This window comes from Melanerpes formicivorus, unplaced genomic scaffold, assembly GCF_026170545.1.
Source record: "Melanerpes formicivorus ecotype bairdi unplaced genomic scaffold, bMelFor1.0.p_v2 SCAF_9, whole genome shotgun sequence".
NCBI lineage: Eukaryota > Metazoa > Chordata > Aves > Piciformes > Picidae > Melanerpes > Melanerpes formicivorus.
The window spans coordinates 3,622,480-3,642,950 of record NW_027142361.1 but is presented as its reverse complement, the minus strand read 5'-3'; the positions used below and the strand labels follow the sequence as shown (position 1 = coordinate 3,642,950).

The 20,471-nt window shown below is 44.0% G+C and overlaps 1 protein-coding gene across 1 annotated transcript in view; it reads right to left on the bottom strand.

The window, feature by feature from the left end:
- Window positions 1-586: 586 nt before the first annotated feature.
- CDC5L (cell division cycle 5 like) overlaps window positions 587-20,471 on the bottom strand; it is a 61,580-nt gene continuing 41,695 nt past the window's right edge. The window contains exons 15-16 of the mRNA XM_068142965.1: window positions 2,894-3,106; window positions 587-1,042 (exon numbers count right to left, since the gene is read on the bottom strand). Coding sequence (XP_067999066.1) covers window positions 938-1,042; window positions 2,894-3,106 — 318 coding nt within the window. The 3' untranslated portion in view covers window positions 587-937. The remainder of the gene's footprint in view (window positions 1,043-2,893; window positions 3,107-20,471) is intronic.

Sequence of the window (20,471 nt, the reverse complement as noted above, 5' to 3'; positions counted from 1 at the left end):
GAGAACAAAACTCATAAAAACTGAACAGAACAAGCAATTGAGTTCCGGTGCCTGTGAGTGTAAGACATATGGACATCACCTGCACAACCATCTTCCAAAAGGTCTGGGCCAAGGTAGGACTGTGTTGTTACCCAAGTCCTTCAGCATGCAGTGTTAAAGTCAGTAGAAAAAGGTTCAATCAGATGGAGGGAATGTGCATTATGCACAGATGATTTTAAAAGCATCACTATTTAAGGGCACATGTTCTGCTGAAAGCTATGGGAACAGTTAAGCTATGCTGGATGCTTTTAAAAACATAAACCTACCCTGCTTCAGGATGGTGAAATTATGTTTACTGCCAGTATGATCACTTGAACATCTTGGTAAGAATGGGAGTGTTTAGTCATACGTGTAGAGAAGAATCAGGAACATTGTACTACATGGGCCACAATTATCCCACACAGGTAGTTCCTATTACCAATTAGTTTCAGGAAAAAAAAAGCAGCAGCAGGGGAAGAGAAGAAAGACAATTTACCAGAAACACAAAAGAGCCTGGGATAGGGGAGGATTCAGTTTTAGTTAAAAGACAGGCATTTTATTTCTACACTATTTTTTAACATTCCAGGTTTATTCAAAGGACATTATTCTGTAGGCATGTATCTTACAGGTCTTAAGACTGGTAAAGCACTAGGAGTAATGTGATAACCCTATGAAGACATAGCTAAAATCATACCAGAGTGATCTTTGTTTTTTGGTTTTGGACATTTCAATCCGATTTTTAATACTGGCTAAAGCCATTCATACCTAGAGCAGTTGGAATAGTCAATTAAGAGGAACAAAAACTGACAAGATGCAAACAGCAGACTACATTTGATTTCTGCAATGATGGCAAAAACTGCTGGAGAAGTATTTGTACACTTTAAAAATGTTACATCAGTGACAAATGGAATTTTGTGCTCTAATACTTTGCTTGAAAAGTCTCTTTATCCAACATGAAGTCAGCAAATCTTTGCTGGAGCTCTTTTTCTCTCTCTTGCTGTCGCTGCACATCTTCCTTCAGACACTGTAAGGAAAAAAATAAGTAAGCAACCAGTCAGTTTTTCCAGTAGTCACACCCACAAAAATCTTTCCCAAAGGTTGTATTTTAGCTCCCTCAGAGGAAGGGATCATAACTGAGACAAGATCTTGCTAAAACTACTTATCTTGAATATAAATGCAAACTAGCTGATGTAGAGTATCAACAATCACAGTTATCTAATTTCTAACATCAGGTGTCTTATGCTGATTTTCACACACAGAATGACAGAACATCAGGGGTTGGAAGGGACTGCAAAACATGATCTAGTCCAACCCCCCTGCCAGAGCAGGATCACCTAGAGTAGGTCACATAGGAATGGCATCCAGGCAGGTTGTGAATGTCTCCAGAGGAGACTCCACAACCTCTCTGGGCAGCCTCTTCAAGTGCTCTGTAACCCTCACAGTGAAAAAGTTCTTCCTTATTGTTGCAGTTTGAGCTGGGTGCCCCCTGCAATGTTTACTTCCTGTGTCCAGAAGTTCAGCCCAGAGGGGTGGACACAGGAAATTATGTATTTCCTACCACAATTCTTTGCACCACTATAAGATCCAGTGCGGAGTCTAGCACTTTCTCCTTTCTTCCTCCTCCATCAGCCGGTAACTAGGGGAGATTCCCCCTGGCTTTGGGCCTGGCTAGGCCCAAGGCCACGGGGGGGTGGGCAGTCTCAGACCTGGCCAGCTGAGACTAGCCTAGTAGTGGGGGGGGGAAGAAGGAGCCCTAGGGGTTTTGGGTGTACCCTCAGGTGGGGATGGGATCTCTCTGGGTCTGTTTTGGGATCTTTTTTTGTCACTGCGCTTTTGGTTTTCTGTAAATGTTCACTGCTTTCTATTTAAACTTTCCATCACTTTTGCAATCCATTTGTCTGAGTGTTTATTGTTGCCAGTGAAGTGGGGAAGGGGGCTCCCTCAACCCAGCACACTTATGTTCACATGAAACCTCATATGCTTTAGCTTGCACCCACTGCCCCTTGTCCTATCGCTAGACATCACTGAGAAGAGCTTGGCTCTGTCCTCCTAATACCCACCCTGCACATATCTATAAACATTATTGAGGTCACTCCACAGTTTCCTCTTCTCCAAGCTCCTTCAGCCTTTCTTCCTAAGTGAGATGTCATAATCCTTTAGTCATCTCTGTGGCTCTTTGGCAGTAGTTAATCACAAATGTTTCAAAAGGAGAGATTTCAAAATGGAAACTGGACACAAGCAATGCCCTGTATTTAACAGTTATCTATGGAGTCCTCTTCCATGAATTTGTTCAAAACTTTTTTTTAGGTAACCTTCCAAATTAAGCTTGCATCCTGCAGCAAGGCCTTCTATATGTTTAAATCAGTACAAGAACCCCTTTTTGTTACTGGATTTCTAAAAGTTGAGTCATCTGCAAGCCTGACAACATTAATTTCAGGGAGTAATACCATCAATATGTCAAAAGATAGGAGACTCTGTAGTACATACTGGCATTCAGGCCACTGACTTTTAAGGAAGGCTTTACACAAGTTTTGGATCTACCCTAACTTCTAACAGTAATTAAACCCAAAGCAAGCCAAATTAAGATGGATATGGAACTTACGCTGATTCACATTGCAGAAGATCAATAAAATAAACCACACAAGGAAATAAAATAAAAATTAAGTTAAAAAGCACACTAGAAGATTAGTCCCACCTTCTAATATATATTTCATAGACTCTCTGATATTGAAATGAATTTCAGGAGTCTGTCAACAGCCAAAAGTGTAATTTAAAGACCATTAAAAATTTGAACCTCAGAGGCCATGAATTGTAAAAATATCTTTTCCACAAAGTGCCTGTATTTGACCTAAGGTATTACATTTAGGAATCTCACCTCCAGTCTCCGGGGGATTGCAGCATCTTCATGTTTCTTCAGTTCCTCAAAAGTACGTAGCTCCAGATGTGCCTGTTCAATTTGGTCCCACAAATCATTCAATTGTTTGATGAGGCCCATTGCTCGAGACTGATAACCACCAAGCAAGATCTTCAGCTTCTTCTCCATCTTGGCAGCCCTCTTTGCTTCAGTTGTCATGTGACCTCTGTTTATCTGTCCAAAAAAACATAAAATTTATTCATCCAGAACTCAAAAGTCAAGAGAAAAAAACAAACAAAACAAAAAACCTACTAAAAATGTTACCTATGGAATTGTATTGAGTTCATTGAGTTCTTTGATTTCTATTAACAAATCACACTGCATATCTTACAACAACCTAGATTTCTGGATTCAAACCTTTAAAACGTAAAAACATTATTCCAGAGGTGAAGTCCACTGGCCAAAACAGGGGTGATGGCACACTAGATAAAATCAGCTTTCCAGACAGGAATTATTGCAGTTGCTGAGTTAAAGTGAAGAGACACTTCTTGAAGTGTTAAACAGGGAAGAGACATGATAGTTCACTCTGATACATCCCACTTACACAGGAGATATTCTTTGCCTTAGTAAAGGAAATCTAAATAAAGATATTCTGTTCATCTTTCTCAAAATTGTATCTTTAGTCTGCAAGATCTTTCAATCCTTCTGCCTACTCCAACAAGATTCATCTAAATCATATTCCATAAAGTAACAAGGAAATCAGGAATGTTAAGGCAGCTCCGAATCTGTCTCTCTGCTGCAGAACCACAACTGAAAACAGGAGTGGTCATACAGGCAAATGAATGGCAATGTTGGGGCATGGGAGGACTGCAAGGAACAGAAAAAGGGCTATAAGAACAGCAAATAAATCCTATCACCTATTTGCATGCACTTTCTCAGGACAGTCACAGCAGAAGACAAGGGGCTAAGACTAAATGCAGTAACTCAGAGGTGGGACAGCATGGAGACATCAACTATTGTATGCTTCTAAAAGTTATGAAACCAAGTTAAAAAAAAAAAAAGATATATTAGTGCAACAGATAAAGAAAAGTGTATAAGTTTTGAAAGTACCTAAGTATAAAAGCTCAACTCAGAACCACAATGGCTAAATTACCTATCCTTGCACTGCCTCTTTACAAACCAAAGCTTTGCTGGTCAGCATTCATACAATTCCTTACATACAAAGGAACATTAACATTTCCCAAGATATAAACTTTTACCAATGAAAGTAAACTCCACTGGGAAAGAACTATTTTCTGACCTGTCCTTTAAAGTGGTAACTAGAGTCAACCACATAATCTCAGCCACTTGGACTGGTACAGCCATCACAGCCTTACGCACCAAGCTGCTGCTAAGTGCATTTCAACAACCTTTCCATTGACCAATTTTAATAAAGTACACTCCCTGATGCAGCTGCCTGTTTCTGTAAAATGCTCTACTCTTTAATTTATTCATTCATTTAAAACAGTTTTAGTAGATGGTGCACAGATAGAGTGAAGCAAATGTCAACAGGGGAGTGAAAGAGAAATTTGATTGAGCTGTCTGCTTTGCTCCTGAGAAGAGAGATGCAGACTGCTATGCTTTTCAGAGTCTGCTTGCAATGTAGACTTACGCTATGCCCAATCTGCTTTAAGCACACAGAAAGGCGCCTCTTCTTCAATATTTATCTAAATCTAGAGAAAAATAAATAAATAAATTAGGGATTTGTGTGGATACTCTCTGATGGAAAAATATGAAAGCTTTAAACATCTTCCCTGGTAAATTAATACGCTATTACTGCAACAACAAATACAACTGTGTGGTAAATGAACTATTTTCCAATCACCTTTTCTCGGAAGAAAGATGTGTTGAGAGCCACTGACATTCAGAGATCATGGAAGAGATGGATGCACAGGCAAACAGAATTCTGTTTGTAACAGAGGGCTAATGTAACAAAGATCTGTTGCCCCAGGTCATTTTACAGCATTACAGAGGACATAGCATGTGCTTGGTGTGAAATGAAACTTCAGTCAGAATGTCACTTTACTAGAACATGTCAAAAGGGACCATTTAGAGAAGTTCCACTACTCTGTTGTCCTGAGTGAATGTCTATCAACCACCTAATTTTGTAATAAAATGGAAAACACTGAGTAGCTGAGGACATGCAATCTAGTTACAAGAAAAGAGATTGGATCAGGGTATTGCCTTCACAAATCCCAAATTATCTGCATGCTCTAAGTATCACCAGTGGCAGTATGGGGCTGGTCTCATGCTTTTACACAATTCAGTTGGAATTCACTTGGCCTGGCTTTAAAGATGACATCTGAGCTTGCCACCCAAAGTTCTTCTACAATCAGCAGAGAAAATGGCAACTCCAGGGCCCACGCTAAGCATTTTCCCCAAGAAAAAACACAGTCACTTCAAATCCAGTGTGGTACCAGATCCCAATTATTCAAACATTCCTGAAAATTTCAGGCAGTGAGAACTGACTCAATATTATGGAGTTGTAGAGATGTTCTTACTTTTACCTACTAGAGCTCTTTAGGTTTTATATACTATTCAGCCCCTGCCTTTCTACTCAGTTCCTTGTCTGACTTGGATTACAATAGGCCTCAGTGCTGTAAAAAGAAAAAGAACAAATGACAAAAACAAACCAACCAACCAAAACCCCAACACAGCCAGTCTCCCAAGTATTTAAACACAGAAATAACATCCCTTTTTTCCTTCTGGTGAACACTCACCACCTTTCCTCATCCCTTCCAACCACAAGATTTTAGGACCTTTTTATAAAAAGGTCAAAAGGTCTCAACTTTTGTAACAAATACTATTTATTAAAAATTGCTGACTGCTGCATTATTGCCAACAACTGCATATCATAAATTAAAGCTTCATAAAATTTTAAGGCTCAGATACCCAGCTAAAATTTCCAAGCAGTTATAGTGTGCCTAAACAGTAGTCTACATTATTTGCTTACAGCTAAGAAATAAGATTTCAGTAAAATCTGACAACCATTTCCCCCTGAACCTAGCAGAAAATGTACAGACGTGCAAGATTTCTCCACTTTGTACTGCTCCTTGGCTGCCTTTGGTTCCACTGACTTTTGTAACAGCTACAGCAAAATGAGAACAGCATGTACAAACATGGGATAAAATGATATATGGTGTTAGGGCAAGTGTGAAAGTCTCACCCCATCCCAAACCTCTTATGCAAATGCCTTCCCTCATGCATAGTAGAGTTGTGTTCCATTTTCAATACTATGCTAGCAATGCAAAGAAGAGAAATCAAAACAGAGCAACAGATATAATCAGAGGTTTATAAAACATGATCCAGAAAACAGACTGACTGCGCGTCAGACAGTCAGACAGACAGCGCGTGGCTGAAGAGAGAGGAGGCAGCTTGAGGAGCGCAGCTCTGGGAGTTTGGCTTTTGGCTTTGATTCCCTTGCTTTTCAGGCGGTAAGGGGCTGGTGGCTCGGGACTTCCCGAAGAGAGGAGGAGGGGCAGGGGGCTCGGATTGCATACCTGCCGGAGGGCAGTGACGTAGCTGGGGGAGGGGTTGCCATGGAGACCGCGCGCAAACCAAACAGAACCCAGCGCGTGGCTGAAGAGAGAGGAGGCAGCTTGAGGAGCGCAGCTCGGCTGCTCACTGACAGGGGAGAAAAAAAAAAAAAAAAAGCCGTGTGGAGAGGGTGGTTACTGCAAGATGGTCACCACTAGAGCAAAGGCTAGCAGAAGGACAGTGGGCACCCAAACAGAGACCACACACAAGCATGCAGATGTTCAGGTAGGTGGCTGCAGTGAGTGCTGGAGCCTGGCACTCGACATGGAGGCTGGAGGAAGCAGCTCCTGTTTCAGGTGTGAGCAGGTCAGTGATCTGATGAGCATGGTGGTCAAACTAAAAGAAGAGGTGGAAAAGCTAAGAGCTAGAAGAGATGATGAGCAGAAAATTGATGATTCCCATAATGTAATCTCTTCTAAACCAGAACAGGGGGTAACTCTTAGGGGAACAGGGAGTTTGATACCTTCCCAGAAGCAAGATTCTCAACCTCCCTGTAGTAACCCACATGAGCAGGGCCAATGGGAACAGGTCTCTGCCTGACAGAAGAAATGCAAACGAAGGAAGTCTGCTCCTGTGAGCAGCACGCTGCCTCCAGTGCAGTTACAGAACAGGTATGAGGCTCTGCAGGAGGAACAGGTCATTGGTAAGGCCGAGGACTCAAGAAGGTCAGAAGCTGCACCAATGACAGGTTGCCTCAGGCCAGCCATCAAAACTTACCCAGGAAAGAAACCTCGCAGGGTCATCGTCATAGGAGACTCCCTACTGAGGGGAACAGAGGGCCCAATATGCAGACCAGACCCATTTCATAGAGCGGTCAGCTGCCTCCCTGGTGCCCAAGTAAAAGACGTTGCAGATAGAATTCCCAACCTCGTGAGTCCTCCAGACTACTACCCACTGCTGGTCTTTCAGGTGGGCAGTGACGATGTAACAATGAGAGGCTCACAATCTATTAAAAAAGACTTCAGAACCTTAGGGCAAATGCTAAAGGGATCAGGGGCTCAAGTCGTGTTCTCTGCCATCCCTCTAACGTCAGCAATGGATGAGGGAACACTGAGGAAGGGCCGACAGATCAATTCATGGCTCAGGGGCTGGTGCCATCGACAGGGCTTTGGGTTCCACAATCATGGATTGGTTTTCAAGGCACCTGAGCTGAAAACAACTTATGGGACACACTTGTCCCAGAGGGGGATAAGAATCCTGGGGCAGGAATTGGCAGGGCTCATTGATAGGGCTTTAAACTAGATTTGAAGGGGGAAAGGGTTAATAGTCTCCTGCTGGCTGGTGACAAACAGAGGGGCAGCTCACCAGCAGTAGAGAGAAGGAGAGCTGGTAAGGGTTCTCAACTTGCTGCCCTGAGGCAAGCCACGAATGATCCACCAGGACATTCTGTGGAAACCGAGGGGATTTGGCACAAGAGGAGGACAGGGCCAGCCCAGCTGAAGTGCTTCTATGCGAATGTGCGCAGCTTGGGCAACAAACAGGATGAGTTAAGGGCCACTGTGCTGCTGGGATGCCACGACATAGTGGCTGTTACTGAAACTTGGTGGGATGAATCCCATGACTGGAATGTAGGCATAGATGGGTATAAACTCTTTAGGAAGGATAGGCAGGGAAGGAGAGGAGGAGGTGTTGCCCTCTATGTCAATAGCCAGTTGGAATCAGTGGAGCTCCAACTGGGGAGGGATGATGAGCTAGTTGAGAGCGTATGGGTTAAAATTAAAGGCAGGACAGGGGAAGGAGATATTACTGTGGGGGTCTCCTACAGGCCACCTGACCAGCAGATCCAAGCAGATGAGGCCCTCCATAGGCAAATAGAAGCGGTTTCCAGGTCACAAACCCTGGTCCTCATGGGTGATTTCAACCACCCTGACATCTGCTGGAGGGACAACACAGCAAGGCACCAGCAATCCAGGATGTTCCTGGACTGCATAGAAGACAACTTCCTCCTCCAAATGGTAGAGGAACCAACAAGAAATGGTGCTATGCTGGGCCTTGTTCTCACCAACAGGGAAGGGCTGGTAAGCAATGTGAGGCTCAGAGACGGCCTTGGCTGCAGTGACCATGAAGCAGTTGAATTTAATCTCCTCAGGGCAATCAGGAGGAAGTATTCCAAGCTCACGACCCTAGACTTTAGGCGTGCAGATTTTGATCGCTTCAGGGATCTGCTAGCCAAAATGTTGTGGGACAAAGCCCTGGAGGGAAGAGGGACCCAGGACAGCTGGTCAGTATTCAAGGACCACTTCCTCTGTGTCCAGGAGCTCTGTATACCAACAAAGAGAAAAGCAGGTAAGAATGCTAGGAGGCCTGCCTGGATGGGCAAGGAGCTACTGGACACACTATTACTTAAAAGGAAACTCTACAGGAAGTGGAGAGAAGGACAGGTAGAACAGGGGGAATATAAGGAAGCTGCCCGAGCAGCAAGAGTCCTGGTTAGGAAAGCCAAAGCAGAGTTTGAATTGAATCTAGCCAGGGAGATTAAAGGGAACACTAAGAACTTCTACAGGTATATTAATGGGAAGAAGAAGACTAGGGAAGGTGTGGGCCCCCTCAGAAAGGAAACTGGTGACATGGTCACAAGTGATGAGGAAAAGGCTGAGGTACTTAACTTCTTTACCTCAGTCTTCACTGCAAGGGCCTCTAGCCACACTCCTGATGTTATGGAAGTCAAAGCCAGGGACGGGGAGGAAGAACTGCCCATTGTAAGTGCAGATCAGGTTCGTGATCATCTGAAGAACCTGAAAGTGTTCAAGTCCATGGGACCCGACGGGATACACCCACGGGTGCTGAGAGAACTGGCAGATGAGGTTGCTAAAACCCTCTCTATTATATTTCAAAAGTCATGGCAATCTGGTGAAGTCCCCACAGACTGGAAAAGGGGAAACATTGCCCCCATCTTCAAAAAGGGTAAGAAGGAGGAACCAGGGAACTACAGGCCAGTCAGTCTCACCTCTGTGCCTGGAAAGATCATGGAGCAGATCCTCCTGGAGTCACTACTCGCTCAAAAGAATAGTGAAGAGGTGATTGGGAACAGTCAGCATGGCTTTGCCAAGGGCAAATCCTGCCTGACCAACCTGGTGGCCTTCTATGAGCAGGTGACAAAATTAATAGATGAGGGGCGAGCAACTGATGTCATTTACCTGGACCTGAGCAAAGCCTTCGACACTGTCCCGCACCACATCCTGGTCTCCAAACTGGTGACACATGGGTTTGATGGGTGGACCACTAGATGGATAAGGAACTGGCTTGATGGCCACACCCAAAGAGTGGCTGTCAATGGCTCCATGTCCCAGTGGAGGCCAGTGACAAGCGGAGTCCCTCAGGGATCAGTCCTGGGACCTGTCTTATTCAACATCTTTGTCAGTGACATGGACAGTGGCATTGAGTGCACCCTCAGCAAGTTTGCTGATGACACCAAGCTGTGTGGTGCAGCACACACAAATACAGGCTGGGCAGTGACTGGCTGGAAAGTAGCCCTGAGGAGAGAGACTTGGGGGTGCTGGTGGACAAAAAGCTCAACATGAGCTCTCAATGTGCACTTGCAGCCCGCAAAGCCAATCAGATCCTGGGCTGCATCAGGAGAAGTGTGGCTAGCAGGTCGAGGGAGGTGATCCTCCCCCTCTACTCAGCCCTGGTGAGACCCCACCTGGAGTACTGTGTCCAGTTCTGGAGCCCCTATTACAAGAGGGATGTGGAGGTGCTGGAACGTGTCCAGAGAAGGGCCACAAGGATGATCAGAGGGCTGGAGCACCTCTCCTATGAGGGCAGACTGAAGGAGTTGGGGCTGTTCAGTCTGGAGAAGAGAAGGCTCCGAGGTGACCTAATTGTGGCCTTCCAGTATCTGAAGGGGGCCTACAGGAAGGCTGGGGAAGGACTTCTCAGGATCTCAGGTAGTGATAGGACTAGGGGGAATGGAATGAAGCTGGAGGTGGGGAGATTCAGGCTAGATGTGAGGAGGAGGTTCTTCACCATGAGAGTGGTGAAACCCTGGAATGGGTTGTCCAGGGAGGTGGTCGAGGCCCCGTCCCTGGGGGTGTTTAAGAGCAGGCTGGATGAGGCTCTGTCCAGCCTGATCTAGTGTGGGGTGTCCCTGCCCATGGCAGGGGGGTTGGAACTAGATGATCCTTGTGGTCCCTTCCAACCCTGAATGAAACTATGAAAAAAAAAAAGGAGGTTGTTTTCTCTCCATCTCATAGAGAAAATGAAGATACAACATGTTTTAAATATCCCAAAGGCCATCATGTAAAACCAATCTATTCTTATGCTAACAAAGAAGGGAAGAGGTTAGTTTCCCTTTCCCAGGGAAAAATTGCTTATGAGACCAAACATCCACTGGAAAAGAAAAACTAACTCTGAGGAAGGGCTTGAATGCCTTCAAAACTGAATTTTCACAATTCTTCACCTCACTGAGTCTACTGAGAACACTGCTCCTGAGTTCAAAGGTCTGGTTATCCCTGTACTAACCACTTTGTTTTCCTTCCATTCAACGTGGAGCTTTTAGTAATCCCTAAACAGCATGAAGTTTTCATCTTCTAATTATCTTCTTGATTATGCTTGATGGATAAAAAAAAACACATGGAAGAAAAAAATTGCTGCATGTTCTTACCAGAGCCATAGTCAAAAGTAAACCAATTTGTTCTATGACCTTGAAGAATCAACATAAATCAACACAAAGCCCTTTAGCTTCTGCAGAGATGCTCTGCTGGCTTCAGCTATACTGGCTGAATGGGTTACTCTTGGAACCTATATAGGACTACTCTGAATGTTATTATAATTTCCTTCCTCACCTCAGATCCGTATGTGGCCCTCCCATACTCAAATTTGCTGGCAGAAGCTGGATCAGCTTAAGTTAAATAGCAGAGTTTGTGAACTTGCCTCCTATTGGCTTCATCACCCAGAGCAGCAGCAATGGGACAACACACTAAAATAGCAGCTTTCTGTTCATTACACCAAATGGCTTTGACCAGAATTCCAAACCATTCCAGGAACAATGGCTGTAACACGAGGGCATCCCCTGTGCATGTTTAGGTGATCTGCCTTTACAAGCTTGATGGTGCACTTTATAATACCACATTTTAAAACAAAAAAAATCATTAACTGATCTATTTAAAAATATTTTCCACTTCCACACTCTTGTACAGAATTCTCCTTTTTTTTTGCTTGAAACACTGCTTCACCCATTTACAGTTTGATCAGGCAAAACTATCTATAGACCCTGCCTCTTACCTCTGAATTAGCAAAAGGTAACAGTTAACTCTTCCAGAAACCAAGGCTTGGTGCTACAATTTTTTGTTTGCTACCATTTTCAGTGCAGAACAATATGGACTCAGTTTATCAAACTGCTATCAACACTATCATTAGCTCAGCTAATCAGATGAAAACACACCATGATTTGGCACTATATCAGCACTCTGCTGTGACACTGAAGATGATGTTTATTCAGTGTACACAGGAGCACAAGGATCATTAAGAAAAGGTGCTGATTAGTATCACAGCAGTCAAAAAGGGTCAGAGTGTGCCGCTTTCAAGAGACAACAAAGTAGGACTGAATTCTAATTGTCTGGTTCACACAAAGTTTTCATGGAAAGACTTCATAGGTGAATCTCAAATTAAGGCACAGCTGGCATGCAACTGGAACTTCACAACTGAAACTAGCCCAAATGTTCAAAGCCTGAATAAGAATATAAAGCTACCTTTCCCCAATTTAATAAGGGAAGTCACAACATAAACCCTTATATTGTACTTTGTTATGTAGATTATGTATCGTGACAACTTACTGAGATCTGCAGAAGGCTATTCTCTCTACTCAGAGCTAAAAGTAATAACTCATGTGCAATCTCCATGGGAACTGTGTCAGAAATTATGATGACCTGCCTTCAAATATTGTAACATGAGTTGGTAGGACTACAAGTAAAGACAGTACAGGATATAATAAGTTATCAGTCACTGCTGATCTACACTGCTGACACTAAAGCCCATTTTAAATATTTTTATTTGGAAATTTTCTCTAAAATTGCCAGTAATATCAGTGATACCCATACCACAATCACAGCAGAAATGCATCTAGAAGAGTACCGTTTAAGAAGGAAAACAAGTTAAGTTATTTGTACTAAGCTCCTCTGAAAACTTCTTACCTCTCCCTGGGGGAAAAAAAAAAAGTTACAGTAATATCACAGACAGCAACAACAGCTCTGATTAGCTGCAAGCAAGCATGGGTTACTGCAGTGCCTGATGAGAAAATATGGCAGCAAGCAGTGTCATTACCTTCAAAACCCATAGCTGCAGAGCTCCTGAACTGATCTTTTCAAAGAAGAGGCTAGCAATCTTATGGAAGTTCACATAATAAGCAAGTCAGCAAACAGACTGATTCCCTCTCAATGAGCAGCAGAAGCTACATGAGGAGCTTGCAGCAGTCACTAATGCTCTATTCCAGCAAGTACTATCACACAAGTATAAATGAAGCAAGTTACTGTGTGAGCAGCAACTCACACTGGCCCAACATTCACAGGTTCTAACACTGCTTCAGATTAGCGCAGACTCTACAGAGTGACAGATCTGCCCATGAGGTGGTTTCCAGAGAAAAAACACACCAATGTATACTTTTCTCTGCCTGAACACAATTTCTGACAGTGATGGTGTGCAAACACTTTTTGCAATGAAGAGTTTTGTCAATGATGAACTTTAACAATAAGCATGTAAGTTGCCTTTATGAACTACATTTGCAAACATGAAAATTTGATTTCATCAGCCACCACAGAGGAAATCAATGGTTTTAGACAGAAAAAACCACTCCCACATACTATAAGGTTAAAAATAAATAAATAAAATTTAAAAATTCATTCCTATGTGCAGTCAAAGCTTATTTTTAAAGAACTTTTTCATTGCTGATTTCCAATGTTTTGGCACATCCTGGAACAAAGACATGCAGAAAAATACTCTTTTCTATACAAAAAGTTATCCAGTCCCTTCAAAATTATGGCCTTAGTCTCAAGACTCATAGGCAAGATCACAGAAATGAAAATACAAAGAACCCTCTCACTGGCATTCATCTGCTCCCCTCCAAATGATCCAAAGTTAAGTCAAAGGAAAGAGAACTGATATAAAACTAACTAGTAGCGTTTTCCTTTGCAAATAACTTTCAAACAGCAAAAGCATAGTTCTGTTTCCCAAAGATGTTCAACTGGCAGTCTGGGAAGTATCACTGCTTTAAGAGTTGACTTAGTCACATTTGAATAAAACTAGATCTGCTTCCTCCTTCTTGCTCATGGTGATAAAGGTCTCAGGGTGGGAAGCTGCTAAGTGCAAACGTAATTTGTATAAAAAAAACAAGGACATAGTAAGTTAATTCTCAGAAAGGCCAGTGAACCAAGAGGGTTTTTCCCAGACCTCTAACATGCAAAAATAGAAAGCTCTAGCTCAACTCAACAAGCTGTAAAAGGAAAAGACAACTACTTTCCTGGTACTACAAGAGCACTTAAAGATTTAGCAGTTTTAGATAGTGATTTTCAGTCATAGATCTACAAGTGCTTCACAAACAAAACTACAGAGCTCCATAAGGTAAATAATACTTTTCCAGGGAGAGAAGAATCAAGGGAGACACTAAAATCTAATCTTGCTTCATTGATCTGAGGTGCTCTAGGTGCCTCTGTAATAAAAACAAAAATCACAAACTCAAGAGGGTAATTCAACTCAAAATCGACCAAGTTGCTCTCAGGAGGTGCCTTATATCCACCAGAAAAAACAAAGGGAACCTAAGGCTACTGCAGCTTTGTTTTAGTTAGGAGGCTAAAATAAGGTGTATCAAATCTGAACTTGGGATTTGTCCAGAAACCAGCAATGAATATTCACCTGTGATGGAAAGAAAGCACAAGATTTTTGGCTAAATCCATTTATCTTCCCCAGCACATTTTTTCTTAGTGTAGACAGAGGTTAACCTTGGCAATACAAAAAAATTATTTATTGCTCTCCTCATTACTGGTTATGGGTTACCTTCATTGTGGATCTCACAAATGTTCGAAAGTTCTGCAAGCAAAGACATGATGTGATATAGAATAGAATAGAATAGAATAGAATAGAATAGAATAGAATAGAATAGAATAGAATAGAATAGGTTGGAAGAGACCTTCAAGATCATCGCATCCAACCTATCACCCAACACCACCTAATCAACTAACCCATGTAACCAAGCACCCTGTCAAGTCTCCTCCTGAACACCTCCAGTGATGGCGATTCCACCACCTCCCCGGGCAGCCCATTCCAATGAACAATCACTCTCTCTGTGTAAAACTTCCTCCTGACCTCCAGCCTGAACTTCCCCTGGTGCAGCCTGAGACTGTGTCCTCTTGTTCTGGTGCTGGCTGCCTGGGAGAAGAGACCATCATCCGCCTGTTTACAACCCCCCTTCAGGTAGTTGTAGAGAGTGATAAGGTCACCCCTGAGTCTCCTCCTCTCCAGGCTAAGCAGCCCCAGCTCCCTCAGCCTCTCCTCATAGGGCTTGTGTTCCAAACCCCTCACCAACTTCGTTGCCCTTCTCTGGACTCGTTCCAGCAAGTCAACATCCTTCCTAAACTAAGGGGCCCAGAACTGGACACAGTACTCGAGGTGTGGCCTAACCAGTGCAGTGTACAGGGGCAGAATGACATCCCTGCTCCTGCTGACCACACTGTTCTTAATGCAGGCCAGGATGCCATTGGCCCTCTTGGCTGCCTGGGCACACTGCAGGCTCATGTTCAGCCTACCATCAACCAGCACCCCCAGGTCCCTCTCTGCCTGGCTGCTCTCCAGCCACTCTGACCCCAGCCTGTAGCCCTGCATGGGGTTGTTGTGGCCGATGTGCAGAACCCGGCACTTGGATGTGTTAAATCTCATGCCGTTGGACTCTGCCCATCTGTCCAGCCTGTTGAGGTCTCTCTGCAGAGCCTCTCTACCCTCCAGCAGATCAACTCTTGCCCCCAGCTTGGTGTCATCAGCAAATTTACTGATGATAGACTCAATGCCCTCATCCAGATCATCAATAAAGATGTTAAAGAGCACAGGGCCCAGCACTGATCCCTGGGGGACTCCACTAGTGACTGGCCGCCAGCTGGATGTGACACCATTCACCACCACTCTCTGGGTTCGGCCATCCAGCCAGTTCCTAACCCAGCTCAGAGTGCTGCTGTCCAAGCCATGGGCTGACAGCTTGACCAGGAGTTTGCTATGGGGGATGGTGTCAAAGGCCTTGCTGAAGTCCAGGTAGACTACATCCACAGGCCTCCCCACATCCACCAGGCAGGTCACCTGCTCGTAGAAGGAGATCAGGTTGGTCAGGCAGGACCTGCCCTTCCTAAATCCATGCTGGCTGAGCCTGATCCCTTGGCCATCCTGTAAGTGTTGTGTTATTGCACTCAGGATGACCTGTTCCATGATCTTGCCTGGCACTGAGGTCAGGCTGACAGGCCTATAATTCCCTGGCTCATCCAACCAGCCCTTCTTGTGGATGGGCACCACGTTGGCCAGCTTCCAGTCCTCTGGGACATCTCCAATGAGCCAGGACTGCTGAAAAATGCTAAGCTGATCTGGTATCTGGCTACCATGGAAAGGGGCCTGCTGCTTCATTTAAAAATAATTAACTTTCTGCCAATTCAACAAACTGATCCAGATTACCACAGTTACAAGAGCACTCATATGAGGTCAGAGGTAATGGCAGGAGGCAGCTGGAAAAAAATAAGTAGCATGGACCTTTTCTGGAATAAACTCAAATGCTAGAGTATCCAAACTATAGCACAAACCGCAAAGTAACCACTCTTATAAAGAAGGAAAGTGTTCTCACACAGAGGCAAAGACAATTCCTGAGGGATCTGCCACAGATCTCTGATAATCAGAAGTTTATACCCTCCAAAACTGCTATGCTAAATACATGTACTCTGATGATCAACTCTGTTAAGCAGAGATTGGACACAGCAACAGTGGTGTTGCATGAACACTCTGATTCTGAACAGTTTGACAGTGAAAATCACTGATAACTCTCAGATGGCATCCTCTAGTATCAGCTATGTTCCAAATGGACCTTATTTTTAAAAAGTATATTCCACAAAGGCAATAAAGCAGTATCAATTAATGTATGTGACCATAAAAGCAGACTATGCAGGGATTCACTACATTTTAGTTTTATGAGTAATTTCTCTGTTGCTAGACTTATAAATTCACTTCTGTTCTCCAGGTGTTTTCTCAGTAACAGCGCATCTGAAAATCCAAAAGAAACTGCAGGCTTTAGAAGCATGGAAACTAGAAAGATCAGAAAATTCTACCAGAATCACAGGATTGTAGGGGTTGGAAGGGACCTCAGGAGATCATCTAGTCCAACCCTCCTACTAAAGCAGGGTCACCTACAGCAGGCTGCACAGGATGGCATCCATGTGGGTTTTGAAAGCCTCCAGAGAAGGAGACTCTACAACCCCTCTGGGCAGCTTGTTCCAGTGTTCCAGCACTCTCAAAGTGAAAAAGCTTTCCCTTATGTTTAGGTGGAACTTCCTGTGTACCCACAAAGAAAGGAAAAGTGAAAAGTATTACTAATGAATAGCAGTACATCCAATACTAAAACTATTGCCAGGTTGTTCCATACTGCTGCTAATCACTGGACATCAGATCTAGCCAAATAAAAGCTCTCCACAATGGTTTCACTTTGCCTCCTCAAGTTCATCAATAGCAAAATAAATCAGTTTGTGGTATCACCATCAATTTCAGAAAGATAAACGTCATGTCAGCAGATAAAAGGCTGCCAGCACTAAATCACTCAGGCACCAAAAACAGGCCAATTAGAGGAAGACACTGTCCACGCCATCGATCCACCAAGTGATCTCCCAGCAATGAATACAGCGCTGTAAATAGTTAGCTTTTTCTGCACTGGATCTGCACGGTGTTAGCAGTCCCATGTTGTGGTGAAGGCACATTATGCCCAGATACTGAATCTTGTCCCAGCATGTGGACAAGTTCCCCCTCCTCCAGGAGGAAGACAAAAGCCAAGGTATTAGCCAGGCCAGCACGCACCCAGCGCATGCAGTGCTCGTGCTGACACCAAGTATGGGCATAATTCTAGCTTCACACTTTCTATAGGCTGAAGCCAGTTGTTTATGAGAGTGCCCATTGGTCAAGCCCAGCCTTGAGGAATCTATAAGTATCACCCCAGTTGGTAAACAAATTGCCCCCTCATTCACTTTGTCTCTGTGCTTGCTCGAGAGAGTAACTCTTGAGCTGCAGCCTTTGCCATTGAGCTTATTGTTGTTAGCTTCTGTTATACATGCACGCATACTGGAAGCGTCTGCATAGTGAAGAAGCCCAGAGGGAGGACCTTCGCTGAGCCTGAGGAATCCAGTGTCGCTACAGCCAGTCGTACCGACTGGGAGAGCCCACCGTGCCACCGAAGGACTGGACCAACCCCCGAGGGTAAGATCTGCCCAGTTGCCGGGGAGAAGGGACTTGATCGATACCGAATCCACGTATGCCTAGCCCCGCCGTAGCAGGAGAGGAGCCGCCATGTGTGCCGCTCTGAGCCCTGTGAATCTCAGGGAAGACTAAGGCATTGTTCGTGCCTATACTGCACCGAACCCGGGACCACTCCGAGAGTCCCGCTGCTCCTTTAAGCTCAGTAAACAAGAATCTGCCGCCTAACACAGCTGCATTCTCTCCCCGAGGCTGTTTGCATCAGCCCTGAGAATCGCCATGGTTGGGCCGACCCCCGTAGCTTTGCCTGCTGCGGCGTCGTCCGAGCCCACCTACCAGCCACCGTCGTCCCACTCTGCCGTGCGAGCCAACTTTTGAGGGCCGACCCCATGGACCAACCCCGACCAGGACCGATCCCTGTTGTCTGGAGGGAGTCAAATATCTTCCACGTGCTTTCCATCCACTAGCACTCAGTTCAAAGTATCCGCGTCTAGCAGAGTAAGCGCTGACGCATAGAAAGATTGTAATATTGCTGTGTATAGCCAGAAGCCGCCCACGTCCCGTCGTGTCTCCATCTAGTGGCCAAGCAGCGGAACTGCACCCTTCGTTATATAAATATAGAAAGGGTTTATAGATAGTTCAATTAAGTTATAATCATAACACTAAGCCACTTGTGGAATCTATTTCATGAACGTGCACTAGAACATGTATATAAGTTGGTGATTCATCAGTTATTAATAGTTTGCTAATTAATAAAAATAATATTTTCATAACTCATATTTCATATTAATAAATTTAATAACCTCTTCACCACACATGTGGAAGTATTATAGAGTGACTACACAATGTGCAGTGGTCTGCAGCAAGTGTCACTCAATTCACATGGTTTTTGCCTACTGATCTTAGAGCCATACAAAGGGGACAAAGCAGCCCCAAAAAGCTGACCAACATCAGTTTCTGTTGCTGGCAAACTCATTTTACAGTTTCTCTCAAAGGACATTAAAGAGTATAAGTAAATATCTTGGGGTATTGAAAGCTGAGCTAGTATTCCTGCTTTTCATTAAGGTTGTCTGATACTTCCCATTAAAATATCTATTTCAACTCATACTGCTTTTAGACAATTTTCCTTGGAAAAACATTAAAATTAAGGTGGATTCTGCCATTGCTGAGAATGGCTAGGAAAAAAGTTGCTGTCCTTTTTCCACTGTATATTCATTTGTTATTTTTTTAAAGGCATAAGCCTCAACCCATGACATTTCATTAAACCATTATGCTTTTTATTTGTTATTTTAAAAATTGTTCAGCTGGTGACCTATACTTCAAAACAATGTATATGGTTATCTTTTAGGAAGGACCTTTTAAGTAAGTCAGGCAACTGAGCTGCACTAAAATGCACTTTGCACACACTTGGGAGAGATTTTCAGCTCAAATTTAACTCTGCACAGAATCCTCCTGCACACAACAGTGAGCTGGTACAGACAGCACAGTATTTTCATCACACCTGCAGCTGTGGGACACAGCAAGCTGTGTTGGACCTGGGTACCTGACTAAACTGGGGGTGGGGATGGTATTTTAAACATTTACAGAAGCTTGTTATCTCTTTACTGTAAGTGCACCAAGCAGTTACCCTTGTCTAGCAGTACTCCAAGCTCCCAGCTCATCTGAAAAGATGCAGCTACTACAGCGAGACAAGGAGTCTCATGATTGGAGCAAGTGATTGTAGAAAAGGTGAGCTGGATTTTGTTAACTGTTTTCCACAGAGCTGCAGGCAATGGTGGTAGCAAATTAAATCAAATTTTTGTTCTTGGCAAGATATCTGATCTGTATTTTGCTTCCAGGGTGATTTTGCTTCCTTCTCATGACTACAGAAAAGGACCACTTACAAAATAAACAAATGCAACAGGAGTTGGATCAATGGATGATGCAACCCTACCTTCTATCCTTCAATATCCTCAATAAGGACACCAACTACTCATCCAAATACTGGGAGAGGATGAGCAAAAATCAACAGCACAAAAAAGCCCACACAGAAGTAACCAATTTAGACTGCAGACAGTGAGCAGCAGAAAGGCACAGGGCCACACACTGAACAATAAAGAGAAAACAAAATATTCAATAGTTACTCATTAAGCAAGTACCATCCACTCTGTGCAGTAAATGAGTATGTGGAAAAACCAGGCTGTGTCATCATGAAATTAAAGACTGTCTCAAAACACAAATGCATAGGCAACTTAAGGCTGCCAGAATAAGGCTCTTTGAGCATTCCTTAAGACCAACTGTCTGACTTCACAACTTTAATAATGCACTTCTAACACAGTTCTGGGTGCATGATATTTAAGTTTCAAAAGCAGTTGTACACACTTTAGGTACAGCCCTCAGATCGCAGGTTTGATGCCAGCACAACCCCTGCTGCCATGCGAGCCCGCTGATGCTGTGCTCCAATTCTGATTTTGTGAAAGAGCAGAGAGCAGGCAACGATGGGCAGAGCAATGGCGCTCTCTGCTGGGGAAGCGCAGTACAACAAGTGCTCTGGCATTACAGCTGAACCCCTTGGCTACTGGGCTACTTGCAGCTGAACTGCTCCCAGCCCGAGGTCATGACCAAC